Below are 17,360 nucleotides of genomic sequence, written 5' to 3'. Positions count from 1 at the left end.
GTCTATTTCTATTAACAATACAAACTAATGGAATGACTTTGAGCACTATTCTGCTGGTCTCAGTAATGGTGGGGTCTCAGAACTTATACTTAGCTGATAAGGTTTGATGACATGTCTTGTCAATACATATGACATAAACGACTTTGATAGGAAGCTGCATTCAGAACTTGGTTATATGGGTATACTGTAAACACATAACGTCTATAAGCCACATATTAGCTGAGTTTTTCCTGCAAAAGGCACTTCTCATGGCCAGGGTTTTTTCTGAAGCATCGTCTCTTATTTTCTGATGTCTTTTGCTGGTGCTTCAGTTGTGTATTAAAGGAAATCTATAATTTGAAACAATGCTATTAAGCAGCAGATATGGGGTTCATTTGCACGTTAAGAGGTTTGAAACAGGGTTGGGCCTGGTATTCGCTCTTCCCTCCACTTTGAAAGCGTGCGCTAAAAGTAGTGAACATGAAGCACAAAGATCATGTAAAGATGTTGTCTATGCCAAGCCATCTCCAACAGAACCCTGGATACAGTTAAAGGGGTCTCCAAAAATTACCACCTGATACATTAGGTAGGTGATATATGCTAGATTGGTATTGTTGCCATCACTGGGTCATGCACCAATTGCCAGAATAGGGGTCATAAACCTTTTCCCCTAGGTCTCCCAAGGCAGCATGACTGCAAATGGGAGTTAAATGAGACAGATGGTCATGTATGAGATCTGCCACTCCATTGACTTTTTGTGTGGCTGATGATAAAGTCAAGTGCAGCACTCTGCTAGCTTTGTCAATACCATAGAGTTTGAATGTATCGCTATGGAACATGCGCAATCGACTGGTCTGGGAAGATAGAGGAGAAGGAGTTTGCATTTCCCACACCAATTATCATCTATCCAGTGAATGATTGACACTTTTTTTTTAGGTAGGAACACTCCTTTATGAAGTTTTTTGCAAATTTGTCTTTATGATTATTGTATTTAACTCTGCCTTCAGGGACATCCAAATAATTGCAGGAATGCTTCATCAATTATAAGAAAACTGTGGTTTCATTACACAATTTTTCTTGCTGGAAATTAGGGATTGTAATAAATCAAATCAGCTTATTCGCATACAGTTATGTGAGAAATTTTATAGTCATACAATAGCAACTAGTAAATACTTTTTTAACATGTGATCTATAAAATAGTATCTAAATCTAGTCCAACTATGATGACAAAAATTAAATCTAAAAATCATATCTTTCTTTTCTTTTTTTATTTAAAGCTGTTATCTCAAAAATGGCCCTTTGGAGTTAAAATCTGCAAACTGATACCATTCCTGCAAAAATCTTCTGTTGGAATTACAGTTCTCAGCCTGTGTGCTCTTAGTATTGACAGGTACTTATAATGGATAATATAATAATAACAGTGTATGTTAACAATCTGATTACGGTACATCTTTACATTTCTTAAAAATTACCTATACTGCACAGAAAACAGATGTGAATATTAATATTGTACTAAAATAGATTTTTATATAATATCAGTCCAGAATTTCAACATACCTGTTTATGTTTTGGGTTTCCTTGTTCTTATTGGAATGTGCACATTGCAAATTCAGACTGAAGGCAGCAAAAATGACAAAGGTACACAAATGGAAACATATACAGTGGGTACGTAAAGTATTCAGACCCCTTTAAATTTTTCACTCTTTGCTTCATTGCAGCCATTTGGTAAATTCAAAAAAGTACATTGTTTTTCACATTAATATATGCTGTGCACCCCATCTTGACTGAAAAAAGCAGAAATGTAGAAATTTTTGCAAATTTATTAAAAAAGAAAAACTGAAATATCACATGGTCAGAAGTATTCAGACCCTTTGCTCATACACTCATATTTAAGTCACATGCTGTCCATTTCCTTGTGATCCTCCTTGAGATGGTTCTATTCCTTCATTGGAGTCCATCTGTGTTTAATTAACCTGATAGGACTCGATTTGTAAAGGCCCACACCTGTCTATATAAGACCTCATAGCTCACAGTGCATGTCAGACCAAATGAGAATCATGAGGTCAAAGGAACTGGCCAAGGAGCTCAGAGACAGAATTGTGGCAAGGCACAGGTCTGAGGTCTGGCCAGGGTTACAAAAGAATTTCTGCTGTACTAAGTGCTCCTAAGAGCACAATGGCCTCCATTATCCTTAAATGGAAGAAATTTGGGACCACCATAAGTCTTCCTAGACCTGACCATCCAGCCAAACTGAGCAATTGTGGAAGAAGACGCATGGCTGTACTAACTCAAAAGGATGCTTCTACTTAATACTGAGCAAAGGGTCTGAATACTTATGACCATGTGATATTGCAATTTTTATTTTTTAATAAATTTGCAAAAATTTCTACATTTCTGGGGGTTTTTTTCAGTCAAGATTGGGTGCAGAGTGTACATTAAAGAGAAAAAAATGAACTTTTTTGAATTTACCAAATGGCTACAATGAAGCAAAGAGTGAAAAATTTAAAGTGGTCTGAATACTTTCCGTACCCACTGTATCAAAGAAATCCGTGTGAAACAAACCATAATACAGTATCTATTAAACCTTAGATCAATTAAAGTGCCCCCCTTTTACTCTGGTAGCAGAGTTACACACATTTGGAATCCTCTGTGTCACATGATACACGTATCTCATATATAGTACATTCAATCCATACACACATATGTTATCTTATCTCTTTGAAAACACTCTAGTAAGTGGCATCCATTCAGGAGGAGATTTGTTTCTATGAGATATCTGGGTTCGATACATTATTGCCTGCAACAAAAAATATTGCACTCTATTAGAGAACATACTTTTAAAAATACACAACTGTACAAGCTAAGTGAAGTATACAGTATTTATTTGCCTATTTTACATGCTTAGTTCTGTAGACGCTTAAAATGCTCCTAATATTGCTAATGTTACTTATCTGGAATTTCATATCTGCCGGCTACACATATGGTTATAGAATGTGTACAGTATGTTGTATAAAACATCATTTCAGATAAAATGTAACATCACAAGACTCTCTGACACTTCCACAGGACAATTACTTTCGACACTGACTTCAGTAAAATTTCCAAGAAATTCTGATATATTGGTGGCTGTATGCAATTACTCAAAGCTTAAAAGGAATCAGTCAGGAGGATTTTGCTATATAATCGGAGGACAGTATGAAGTAGGGGTTAAAACGCAGATTTCAATGATGTGTCACTTATTAAATTGTGTGCTGTTGTTTACTTAGGACATTATCATTGCTGTGACTAGTTGGCCGAGTGAGTAGTGGTCCGACCATGCCCCCTTCTTTGATAAGCAGCTCATTGTCTGTAGACAATATACCGCTCTGGCAAAAATTAAGAGACCACTGCAAAATTTTCAGTTTGTCTTATTTTTCTCTTTATAGGTATATTTTTGAGTAAAATGTAAATTGCACTTTTATTCTATAAACTACTGACTACATGTCTTCGAATTTCCAAGCACTAAATTTTGTATTTATTTTCAAAAAATGAGAAATGGTCAAAATAACAAAAAGAAATGCAGTGCTTGCAGACCTCAAATAATGCTAAGAAAACAAGTTCATAATCATTTAGAAACAACAATACTAATGTTTTAACTCAGGAAGAGTTCAGAAATCAATATTTTGTGGAATAACCATGATTTTTAATCACAGCTTTCATGCGCCTTGGCATGCTTGCCACAAGTCTTTCACGCTGCTTTTGGGTGACCTTATGCCACTCCTGGCACAAAAATGTAAGCAGTTCTTTGATGGCTTGTGACTATCCATCTTCCCCTTGATTACATTCCAGAGGTTTTCAATGGGGTTCAGATCTGGAGCTTGGGCTGGTCATGACAGGCATTTGATGTGGTGTTCCTTCATCCACACATTGATTGACCTTGCTGTGTGGCATGGCGCATTGTCCTGCTGGAAAAACCAGTCCTCGAAATTTTGCAGTGGGTACAAGACACTGTGGCTTGTACGCCTCTCCAGGTCTCCGTCTATCCAATAGATGACCAGGTGTTGGGCAAAGCTGAAAATTAGACTCATGAGTGAAGATTACCTTACTCCAGTCCTCTATGGTCCAATCTTTATGGTCTTTGGCAAACTTCAGCCTGGCTCTCCTTTGCTTTTCATTGATGAAAGGCGCCCTGCCTCTAGGAGCCTGTTACGAACTGTTCTTCCCATGCACTTCAACCCAGCTGCCATTTGCCATTTCTTTTGTAGGTCACTTGATATCATCCTGCGGTTGCTGAGTGACATTTCAATAAGATGATGGTCATCCCAGTGAGTGGAGAGTAATTTTTGCCCTTTGCCGCTCCGTAACTTTGCTGTCCCCAATGTCTGCTGCTTGTTGTAATGGACTGCCATCTTAGAAATGTTAAGGATAGAGGCAACAGGGCGCCCACTGTATGCCTCTGCTAGTAAAGCCAGAATTGAGCCCTTCTTTTCCTCACTCAAGACTTTTCTTTTCAACTCCCTTGGCATGATTAAGAGTTATTTTTTCATTCCTATTACTTTTGCGCTATTACTAGCACTTGTTTTGCCATCCAGCTTGTCCTATTGCAAGAGGATTGTGAACACCACAGCAGGGTTTTTTTTATACTTTTCTTCAGTAAATAATATTTGCTTCAGGTGATCACCTAATCAGAAGCACATTAAGTAGAATGAGGTATACTCTGGTTGGAATTCAACTGGCACAGGAATATACTGGCTGTCAGACATGTAGAGAAGCTGAATTTTATAAATCTGTGCAGTGGTCTCATAATTTTTGCCAAAGCTGTATATGCAGGGCCTGGTGTGGGCGGAGTTAGCATTCTCAGCTCCGCTGCATTAATAAAGCTAACTGTGTTAGAACTACTGCACCCATTAACCTAAGTGATACATCACTGGATTCAGGGTCTCTTTGCCTACATTATGCTGCTCGCAAAAACCTGGTGACAGATTCCCTTTAATTAGGCACTCAACTGAAGACATACCTATTGGCTGGAATGCCTATGTGTCATGGGAGCACAAAACCATGTTCAGGGAGACTAGTTCTAGCACATTAATCAATATTAATAGTAGCATCCATTACACTAAAGGTCAAGCTCCCAGAAAATAATAATATATAGAGGGATGAGTACACCACCTATTATATCAAGACCCAGTAGAGGGCGCACTGACATGAATTAATAGAAAGCTACAGTGTTTGCATGAGGAGGGAGAAGAGAAAGGTGGAAAGGAAGCACTACTTAATGTAAGCAATGGCTTAAAACATACCATACTATATTAAGAAACTTAAGTTTATAAAATATATGAACAGATTACAAATAAATGTTTGAAAAAATGTAAAAATGTATACTTTTTTGCAATTCAGATACAGAGCAGTTGCATCCTGGAATCACATTGGTGGCAGCCGTGCTACTAAGTGGACTGTATTGGAAATTCTATGTATTTGGACTGTATCAGTCACACTGGCAATCCCAGAAGCCATAGGCTTTAATGTTATACAATATGACTACAATGGACAAGAAATGAGAACCTGCATGTTTCAGCCAAGGCAAACTACGTCATTCTTAGAAGTAAGCTGGAAGTTACTGCACCTAAAATCTATGTACGGTATGTAGAATAGAAATAAGCACAGGTGATATACGGAAACAGGACAAAAGCTCTCCGAATGCTGGAATACACTTTGGAACGAACTGTTCTATCCATAAATATAAGAACATGTAGAATTTGAAGTGAAGCGCTAAGTTTATATAACAGACTAAAATATTGCAATAACGTTTTTGCAATACACAGTAATATGTTTTAATTAGAATTCGGGAGGGTTATTCGCAGTAAGAGTATGTGCACACGGGGTCTATTTCCAGCAAATTCCATAAAAAACATTTTAACGCTGCCGCAGAAAACTAATGCTGTGCACAAGTTACATCATGCGTCACTTCTTTTAACTGCTTCAGGATTCAGAAACCTTAAAGCGTTTTATCCTTGAAGCAGCTTTGCCTAGGAAGCCTTTGGTGGGTCTGTCAGGGTCTTGAAAAACCCACCCTTAGGGATCGCAGAGACACCATCATTTAAAACTGCCACTAGAGGGAACCCTGCATACAGTCATTGCAGAGTTCAATGACTGCAGTCAAAAACGTCTCCTGTCACAGACATAAAAAAAATGACAGTAGACTTGTGTAAGGAATAACTTCATCCCTCTAAAACATATATTATAAATCAATTAAACCAGAATTTTTGACCTATCAATCTCTAATCATGCTAGAGTTTCATTTATGATATATTGCTAACAACTTATCCAGACTATATAACATATAGCTGCAACGACTAGCCTGCTTGTTGATGGTTTCCAAAGAAAGACCAATTTTTTCATTCTAAATGATATAAATGAAAAAAAAATTAGTAGATTTTACTTTTGTTGAATATAGCACGTGAATATAAAAAATGAATGCAAAAAAATGTCATAAGTATTAGGTGATTTGATCATTATTTGTACTGTACATATTACATTTTTCTTTCAGTTTTACAAGACTTACAAAGGTCCATGGCTTTTCAGTTTCTATTTCTGCCTTCCTTTGCTTGTTACTGCAGTTTTTTATACTCTGATGACATATGAGTTGCTGCGAAAGAAAAATGGAATTACAATCTCATTGAATGACCATATAAAACAGGTACAGTACTGGGCCAGCTGTCTCATAAGTGACAACAAGACTTATTTGTTATGTTAGAGCTGCAATGATTTATAGCATCAAAGTGAAATATATGATGTGATTAGTGTAATTTCCAGTAATATACAGATGGTATATTGTATACACGTGTTTCATATGTATATTGACAGAGGTACAGTATAGAGCAGGGGTCCCCAACCACCAGTCTGCGGCCAAGGACCGGCCATTGCAGTTCTGTTGCCGGTCCGCGGAGCCACGGCTCAGAATGCTGGACAAAAGAGGAGCCGGCGGCTGTAGCACTGTAGTGACTGCTGCAACCACCAGCTTCCAGAAGACATCGACATTCACCCTCAGTTCCTGCACCCCTGTCGGGTGCAGCAGCTTCATCCAGTGCTGAGCGGTCACGTAGTACTGCTCATTAAGGTCATGAATATGGACGCGACTCCACTCCTATATTCATGACCTTAATGAGCGATACTATGTGACCGCTCCGCACAGGAAGAAGCTGACGCGCCAGGATAGAGATGCAGGGAAGTTCAGCGACAGTGTGAGGATAAGTATGATGGGGAGGATGGGGGAGCTCACCCATGCATACAAGGGTGGGAGCAGAGTCATGTATACAAGGGTGGGAGTGGAGCCATTTATACAAGGGTGAGAGCGGAGCCATGCATACAAGGGTGTTGCTGTCTCTCATCACCCCTAGATGGGACCGTCTTGTGGCAGGAAAACAAGCCCAGTGCTCCCACTCATTCAAAACCTATGGTGAGTTGAGTAACATTCACATTATAAATGTTATAATTAAATGATAAGTATGTACTACTAAACTACAACCCTAATATACCAGAGAAACAGGAGTACGCGGTGGAAACAAAAGAAATAAATAAATATAAATGTTTATTGTACATGCAAAAATACATAAAAGGTATAACAAAATAGTCATAGTGCACCAAGGAACATGCAGGCAAGCAAAGGGGCACCCGTCTGACAGTATAATCCTATATTTGTAAGCGCTCCGGTCAAGTGACCCAGAAATAATAAAGACAATGCAGCTTACCGAGGTGAATAGATGTCAGAAAGAGGGCCCCACAGCCAGATGTCCGCCCCCGGGTTGCTCGCCAATTGGTGATGTTTCCCCTAGTTTCATTATGCGACTGATCTTGTTTCTAAACTACAACCCTGTCCATAGCCCCGCCCCCTTATGATCAAAGCCCCACCCCTGCCACACCTCCATCCCTGCCCTGCCGGGCAATGGAAGAATGGTCTTGCTTGAAGCCGGTCCCTGGTGCAAAAAAGTTTGGGGACCACTGGTATAGAGTATACATTCCTACCACTCCTCTCTAATTCCTTCTGGTTCATTGATCCCTAAAAGTGAATTTGTCATCTTAGAGCAGTGTAATGTAGGGACAGAGATCCTGATTCCAGCAATGTATCGCTTGCAGAGCTACTTGCTGCAGGTTTAATAAAATCACCATTTTCTCTGCTGCAGCTCTAGTAGTTCTCTGAATGCTGAGCTCTGTATTGCCCCGCCCATACCACGGATTGGCAGATTTCTGTGTACACTGTACATTGGAAAAAAAATGAATAAAAATACCTTTGACAAGTATCTGCATTTTAAATATCAGAATATCAGCATAATAATTCAATAGCAGACACAAATAGATGGACAATAAGGACAATCGCAATCTGCCAAGAGAACAAACTGAGCAAAGCTCCAAAAAAGCGACTATAAGTCCAAAGTAAAATCAATAATTTTTATTATATTTACTGAGACAAATCCAGAAACAAATGGGGGGAAGTGGACAATAAAGTGCGAAAACCGCACACCGCATGGATAAAAAGGGGTTGCTGTACAAACAGAACCTATGCAGTAACAAGAAAAACATACATAAAGTTACTAAATTATCGCAAAGAGCATATAGTGTATATATATGGTAATTAAGAATGCACCGCTAAAAAGTATATATATATATATATATATATATATATATATATATATCTTCTATGAGCTCCATCCATCAAGTAAACAGCTAAATACACAGGTCATTGTCAAATAGCAAGTGATCATTCACCATGGTTAGACAGGTGTATGAAGAAGCATAGTAGTAAGAAAGGAAGCATAAATTACCTAATGAAATGGCGGGCAGAGGTTCCAGCAGTCAGCAATCCACCCCAACGATCATTTTGGAGGGTTACTCCTTCATCAGGGAGAGAAACTGTACATTGGAAGAAAGCTGCCAATCAGTGGTGGGGGCGGAGTTAATCAGAGCTCAAGAATATGGAAGACTTCATGGCAGCAGGTTTAGTAGTCATCTCTTGCTAAAAAAAAATGTGATTTTATCCAAACTACAACCAGCAACCTAGTAAGTGCTAGAATCAGGGCCTTTGTCTCCACATTATGCCCTTAGATTCGGTGACATATTCCTTTTATAGGAGTAGTCACACTAACAAAAACGATATTCTATAGAAAAGTGACACTGGTTCCTTGAACTGTGGCAATTGGCTGATACTTTCAGGTCTCTCAGGTCACACACAATCCTGAAGAAGACTTCTGCAGCCAAAGGTATAGAATTGCATGGTGCTCATTCAAATAAATTAGTCTATATTGAAATATTGACCAGATTAAATTCACTATAGCAAGAGCCATACATTCTTACCTGTTAGCTCTTTACTTTGTGAAATAGAGAAGTCACTTCCTCCGTGACCAACAATGACATATGGCCAAGATTGTCATGAATTGATGAATTGGCTCAATGGTGGTTTATCACTAGTCAATCTACTTACAAATCTCAATCATGACTATTAGTTGAATATCAAACAGAGTGTCAATATGGATGAATGAATGAAATAATGAACTCACATGCTCTGTTAAGACCACTGGGTGCAGTATACATCTAAAGTAATGTGTCATTTCTTTAAAGAGGTTTACATATGAATAGTGTTGAGCATTCCGATACTGCAAATATCGGGTATCGGCCGATATTCGCTGTATCGGAATTCCGATACCGAGTACCGATATTTTTTCAATATCGGATATCGGAATCAGAAGTTCCCATAATGCAAAGAGCCACTGCTGTGGCTCTGATTGGCTGCCGAAATGACGTCATCATGATGCGCGGTCTGTGCGCATCATGATGCGCCGTCAGTTCGGGCCTTCCGGGGGGTCTGTGCCGACTGCCCGGGGGTCTGTGCCGACTGCCCAGGGGTCTGTGCGGACTGCCGGGGGTCTGTACCGGCCTGCTGGGGGGCTGTGCCGGCCTGCCGGTGGTCTGTACCGACTGTCCGGGGGTCTGTGCAGGCTGCGGGGGTCTGCACCGGTCTGCCGGGGGGCTGTGCCGGCCTGCCGGTGGTCTGTACCGACTGTCCGGGGGTCTGTGCAGGCATCATCCGATGGGGCTACAAGTCCCTTCGGGCGATGCCTGCTACCATGATGGTGATTGATACATTAGCCAATGATGGGACAGTAGTAGTCCCATCATCCGGCCTATGTGTTGAATGTAAAAAAAAAAATACATACTACATGCTACTTACATACTACATACATACTACATGCATGCAACATACACACATACTACATATATACCACATATATACTACATGCATGCAACATGCATACTACATATATACTACATGCATGCAACATACTACATATATACCACATGCATGCAACATGCATACTACATATATACCACATATATACTACATGAATGCAACATACATATATACTACATATATACTACATGCAACATACATAATACATGCATGCAACATACATACATACTACATATATACTACATGCATGCAACATGCATACATACTACATATATACTACATTCATGCAACATGCATACTACATATATACCACATATATACTACATGCATACTACATATATACTACATGCATGCAACATACATATATACTACATGCATGCAACATGCATACTACATATATACCACATATATACTACATGCATGCAACATACATACAACATATATACTACATGCATGCAACATGCATACTACATATATACTACATGCATGCAACATACATATATACTACATGCAACATGCATACTACATATATACTACATGCATGCAACATACATACATACTACATATATACCACATGCATGCAACATGCAAACTACATATATACCACATATATACTACATGCATACTACATATATACCACATGCATGCAACATACATATATACAACATATATACTACATGCAACATACATGCAACATATACTGTATAATACATGAATGCAACATGCATACTACATATATACTACATGCATGCAACATACATATCTACTACATGCAACATGCATACTACATATATACTACATGCATGCAACATACATATCTACTACATGCAACATGCATACTACATATATACTACATGCATGCAACATACATACTACATATATACCACATGCATGCAACATGCATACTACATATATACCACATATATACTACATGCATGGAACATACATATATACTACATATATACTACATGCAACATACATACTACATATATACTACATGCATGCAACATACATACTACATATATACCACATGCATGCAACATGCATACTACATATACAGTATACCACATATATACTACATGCATGCAACATACATACAACATATATACTACATGCATGCAACATGCATACTACATGCATGCAACATACATATATGCTACATGCAACATGCATACTACATATATACTACATGAATACAACATACATACTACATATATACCACATGCATGCAACATGCAAACTACATATATACCACATATATACTACATGCATGCTACATATATGCCACATGCATGCAACATACATATATACAACATATATACTACATGCCACATACATATTACATATATACTACATGCATGCAACATACATACTCCATACATACTACATATATACTACATGCATACTACATATATACCACATGCATGCAACATACATATATACAACATATATACTACATGCATGCAACATGCATACTACATATATACCACATATACTACATGCATGCAACATACATACAACATATATACAACATGCACACTACATATATACCACATATATACTACATGCATGCAACATACATATATACTACATATATACTACATGCAACATGCATACATACTAAATATATACCACATGCATGCAACATGCATACTACATATATACTACATGCATGCAACATACATACAACATATATACTACATGCATGCAACATGCATACTACATATACACAACATATATACTACATGCATGCAACATACATATATACAACATATATACTACATGCAACATACATACTACATATATATACTATATGCATGCAACAAACATATATACTACATGCAACATGCATACTACATATATACTACATGCATGCAACATACATACTACATATATACCACATGCATGCAACATGCATACTACATATATAAAACATATATACTACATGCATGCAACATACATACTGTACATACTACATACAATACATTCATACAATACATACATATAGACATACAGTACATACTCACCATCACTTGTCACTTTGATCCCCGAAGCCATTGTCATATGTGGAATAAATATTGAAATAACAAACCACCAATATATTTACCCCTGATCCACAGAAGTCCACGAGTGTCCCACGACGATCTTGCGTGGAGAACAGCAGCATCAGCTGATGCTACCATTCTCTATGGGCTCCATGAATCCAGTGTCGGGAGGTAGGTGTCCTTCCGCACTGTATTCCTCCGCCACTGTAAAAAAAAGTCCCTAGTCTCACTTTATGGCACAAGCTGCGTGGGAAATTTCTCACACAGCAATGCCATAAAATGAGACTAGGGACTTTTTTTTTTACAGTGGCGGAGGAATACAGGGTGGAAGGATACCTAACTCCGACACTGGATTCCTGGAGCCCGTAGAGAACGGTAGCATCAGCTGATGCTGCTGTTCTCCATGCAAGATCGTTGTGGGACACTCGTGGACTTCTGCGGATCAGGGGTAAGTATATTGGTGGTTTGTTATTTTAATATTTATTCCATAGATGACAATGGCTTCGGGGATCAAAGTGACAAGTGATGGTGAGTATGTACTCTATGTTATATGTACTATATGTCTATATGTATGTATTGTATGAATGTATTGTATGTAGTATATATGTATGTTGCATGCATGTAGTATATATGTAGTATATATGTAGTATGCATGTTGCATGCATGTGGTATATATGTAGTATGTATGTATGTTGCATGCATGTAGTATATATGTATGTTGCATGCATGTAGTATATATGTAGTATGCATGTTGCATGCATGTGGTATATATGTAGTATGTATGTAGTATATATGTTGCATGTAGTATATATGTATTATATATGTATGTTGCATGCATGTAGTATATATCTGGTATATATGTAGTATATATGTATGTTGCATGCATGTAGTATATATGTGGTATATATGTAGTATGCATGTTGCATGCATGTGGTATATATGTAGTATGTATGTATGTTGCATGTAGTATATATGTATGTTGCATGCATGTAGTATATATGTAGTATGCATGTTGCATGCATGTAGTATATATGTAGTGTGTATGTTGCATGTGGTATATATGTAGTATATATGTATGTTGCATGCATGTAGTATATATCTGGTATATATGTAGTATGCATGTTGCATTGTTGCATGCATGTAGTATATATGTATGTTGCATGCATGTGGTATATATGTAGTATGCATGTAGCATATATGTTGTATGTATGTATGTTGAATGCATGTAGAATATATGTAATATGTATGTTGCATGTAATATATATGTAGTATATATGTATGTTGCATGCATGTAGTATATATGTAGTATGTATGTTGCATGTAGTATATATGTTGTATATATGTATGTTGCATGCATGTAGTATATATGTTGTATATATGTAGTATGCATGTTGCATGCATGTAGTATATAAGTTGTATGTATGTTGCATGCATGTAGTATATATGTGTGGTATATATGTAGTATGCATGTTGCATGCATGTGGTATATATGTAGTATGCATGTAGTATATATGTGGTATATATGTAGTATGTATGTTGCATGCATGTAGTATATATGTTGTATATATGTAGTATGCATGTTGCATGCATGTAGTATATATGTATGTTGCATGCATGTAGTATATATGTGGTATATATGTAGTATGCATGTTGCATGCATGTGGTATATATGTAGTATGTATGTATGTTGCATGCATGTAGTATATATGTGGTATATATGTAGTATGCATGTTGCATGCATGTGGTACATATGTAGTATGTATATATGTTACATGCATGTGGTATATATGTAGTATGCATGTAGTATATATGTTGTATATATGTAGTATGCATGTTGCATGCATGTAGTATATATGTAGTATATATGTATGTTGCATGCATTTAGTATATATGTGGTATATATGTAGTATGCATGCTGCATGCATGTGGTATATATGTAGTATATATGTATGTTGCATGCATGTAGTATATATGTAGTATGCATGTTGCATGTAGTATATATGTAGTATATATGTATGTTGCATGCATGTAGTATATATGTGGTATATATGTAGTATGCATGTTGCATGTATTATATATGTTGTATATATGTAGTATGTATGTTGCATGCATGTAGTATATATGTAGTATGTATGTTGTATGTAGTATATATGTAGTATATATGTATGTTACATACATGTAGTATATATGTAGTATGTATGTTGCATGTAGTATATATGTTGTATATATGCATGTTGCATGCATGTAGTATATATGTGGTATATATGTAGTATGCATGTTGCATGCATGTAGTATATATGTTGTATATATGTAGTATGTATGTTGCATGCATGTAGTATATATGTAGTATGTATGTTGCATGTAGTATATATGTAGTATATATGTATGTTACATGCATGTAGTATATATGTAGTATGTATGTAGCATGTATGTAGTATGTATGTTGCATGTATGTAGCATGTAGTATGTATGTAGTATGTATGTATGTTGTATGAATATAGTATATATGTAGTATGTATGTAGTATGTATGTTGCATGTATGTAGCATGTATGTAGTATGTATGTAGCATGTAGCATGTATGTAGTATGTATTTTTTTTTGTACATTCAACACATTAGCCGGATGATGGGACTACTACTGTCCCATCATTGGCTAATGTGTCAATCACCGTCATGGTAGCAGGCATCGCCCGATGGGACTTGTAGTCCCATCGGACGATCCTGCACAGACCCCCCCAGCCTGCACAGACCCCCGGACAGTCGGTATAGACCACCGGCAGGCCGGCACAGCCCCCCGGCAGGTCGGTACAGACCCCCGCAGCCTGTACAGACCCCCGGACAGTCGGTACAGACCACCATCAGGCCGGCACAGCCCCCCGGCAGGCCGGTTCAGACCCCCGCAGCCTGCACAGACCCCCGGACAGCCGGTACAGACCACCGGCAGGCCGGTACAGACACCTGGCAGTCCGTACAGACCCCCGGGCAGTCGGCACAGACCCCCGGAAGGTCCGTACACCCCCCCCGAGAGGCTGTACAAGGACAGAAAAGGGTTTTTCTTATTCCGATACCGGAAGTCCCATAGACTTGAATGGGACTTTCGAAATCGGCAATACCCGATACTTTTTTCGTATCGGGCGGATACCATCCGATCTGATATTTTAGGGTATCGGATGGTATCGCTCAACACTACATATGAACAAAAATTGATTTAATTCAATAGATCTTGGAATAATAATAAGTTCCACAATTGGATGTGTTTAAATAAAATGTTCCTGTGCTGAGATAATCTATACATGTGCCCCTGCTGTGTACTGTGTAATGGCTGTGTCTCACCATGCAGGAACATGGTCTCATCATACTACAGCTCCTGAGCAGGGGAGGATGCAAAAGAGAGTATACAGACATTACAGCACAGAATCACAAATGATTCTTTCTTTGAGGTAAAACATTGTTTAAAAACAGGCAGGGAAATGTTTTACCTCACAAAAAGAATCAGCTGTGATCATGTGCTGTAATGTCTGTATACTCATTTTCATCCTCCCCTGTCCAGGAGCTGTGGTATGATCAGACCATGTTCCTGCATGGTAAGACACAGCCATTACACAGTACACACCAGGGACACATTTGTAAGATTATTTCAGCACAGGAACATTTTATTTAAACACAACTAATTGTTATTGTTTCAAGGAAATACAAAAGATAGACCCACTGACACTCACAAATGTCAAAAAAGGGGGAATGGAGCTGCTGGTGATGTGACAGGCTCTGTGTCCAATCCTATCCGAATAACATACAAATTGATCAAAAAATAGAATAATCACTGTGCTATAAAAGAGGGGTCAAAGGACAACATCAATGAAGTCACTGACTAGGCAATCATCCAGGCAGGTTAGGAGGCAAGTGGCAAAACACTCAGGTTTTAAGACACTGGCTTAGGCTGCTTGGTGATGGTGTATGGTTACTTGTGCTTCCTTGTGATGGTGTGAGGTCCCGTGGGTTCCATGGTTGCAGGATAACAATGCGCCAGGAGGTGTAGGCTGAGGGAGCATTCTCCCATTGTAGCGAACCTTCTGGATGTGCAGAGAGTATAGCTGCTGGTGTGCTCCAACTGGTAACGACACCGAGGTGTCGAGGTGAGCGAGGGCGTGGTCTAGCATGACAACAAGGGAACTAGTGGAGGGGTGCACGAGGGGGTCAGTAAACCAAAACGTTTCGAAGGCCGCAGTCTTTCATCATGATCAGAGCACACCAGCAGCTATCCTCTCTGTACATCCAGGATGTGCAGAGAGTATAGCTGCTGGTGTGCTCCAGCCGGTAACGACACCGCGGTGTCGAGGTGAGCGAGGGGCGTGGTCTAGCATGACATCATGGGAACTAGTGGATGGGTGCACGAGGGGGTCAGTAAACCAAAACGTTTCGAAGGCCGCAGTCTTTCATCATGATCAGAGCACACCAGCAGCTATCCTCTGTACATCCCGGAGGTTTTCTACAATGGGAGGACGCTTCCTCAGCCTTCACCTCCTGGTGCATTGTTATCCTGCCACTGTGGAACCCACGGGACCTCACACCATCACAAGGAAGCACAAGTAAATGTCATCCAAAACCTGAGTGTTTTTACCTTTGCTCCGCACACTAATAGGATGGTTGCACACTAAGTGACCCCACGGAACCTTACACCATCACCAAGCTGCCTAAGCCAGTGTCTCTTAATACCTAAGTGTTTTGGCACTTGCCTCCTACCCTGCCAGGATGGTTGCCTTGTCAGTAACTTCATTGATGTTGTCCTTTGACCCATCTTTTATAGCACAGTGATTATTCTATTTTTTGTCATTATTTCAAGATCTATTGATTAAAATCAAATTTTGTTCATGGGAAAACCCCTTTAAGTTATGAAATATTGATAGAAATTATCATTGCATTCTACCATTAAGTAAGGGTTATAGAAGTTCCTTTTCCTCCAATTCCAGATAGAGCTGTTGATCTCATGACCTGGCGAGTTGTCCCTTACTCCTTGTCCCCATTGAAGAAGTATTTTGTAAATCAGCAAAAGATAAAAGCCTCCAGTGGGCTGCAAGAAATATGGATGGTTGATTTATACTCACAAACAAACATCAA

At 38.7% G+C, this 17,360-nt stretch overlaps 1 protein-coding gene across 1 annotated transcript in view; it reads left to right on the top strand.

The window, feature by feature from the left end:
- EDNRB (endothelin receptor type B) overlaps window positions 1-17,360 on the top strand; it is a 110,524-nt gene that overhangs the window by 65,199 nt on the left and 27,965 nt on the right. The window contains exons 3-5 of the mRNA XM_073580431.1: window positions 1,257-1,369; window positions 5,356-5,560; window positions 6,506-6,655. Coding sequence (XP_073436532.1) covers window positions 1,257-1,369; window positions 5,356-5,560; window positions 6,506-6,655 — 468 coding nt within the window. The remainder of the gene's footprint in view (window positions 1-1,256; window positions 1,370-5,355; window positions 5,561-6,505; window positions 6,656-17,360) is intronic.

The sequence above is a fragment of the Dendrobates tinctorius genome, unplaced genomic scaffold (assembly GCF_039654945.1).
Source record: "Dendrobates tinctorius isolate UK_male_01 unplaced genomic scaffold, ASM3965494v1 ptg000064l, whole genome shotgun sequence".
NCBI classification, from domain to species: domain Eukaryota; kingdom Metazoa; phylum Chordata; class Amphibia; order Anura; family Dendrobatidae; genus Dendrobates; species Dendrobates tinctorius.
Note: the sequence above shows the minus strand (reverse complement) of the source record. Positions and strands in the feature narration are given on the sequence as shown.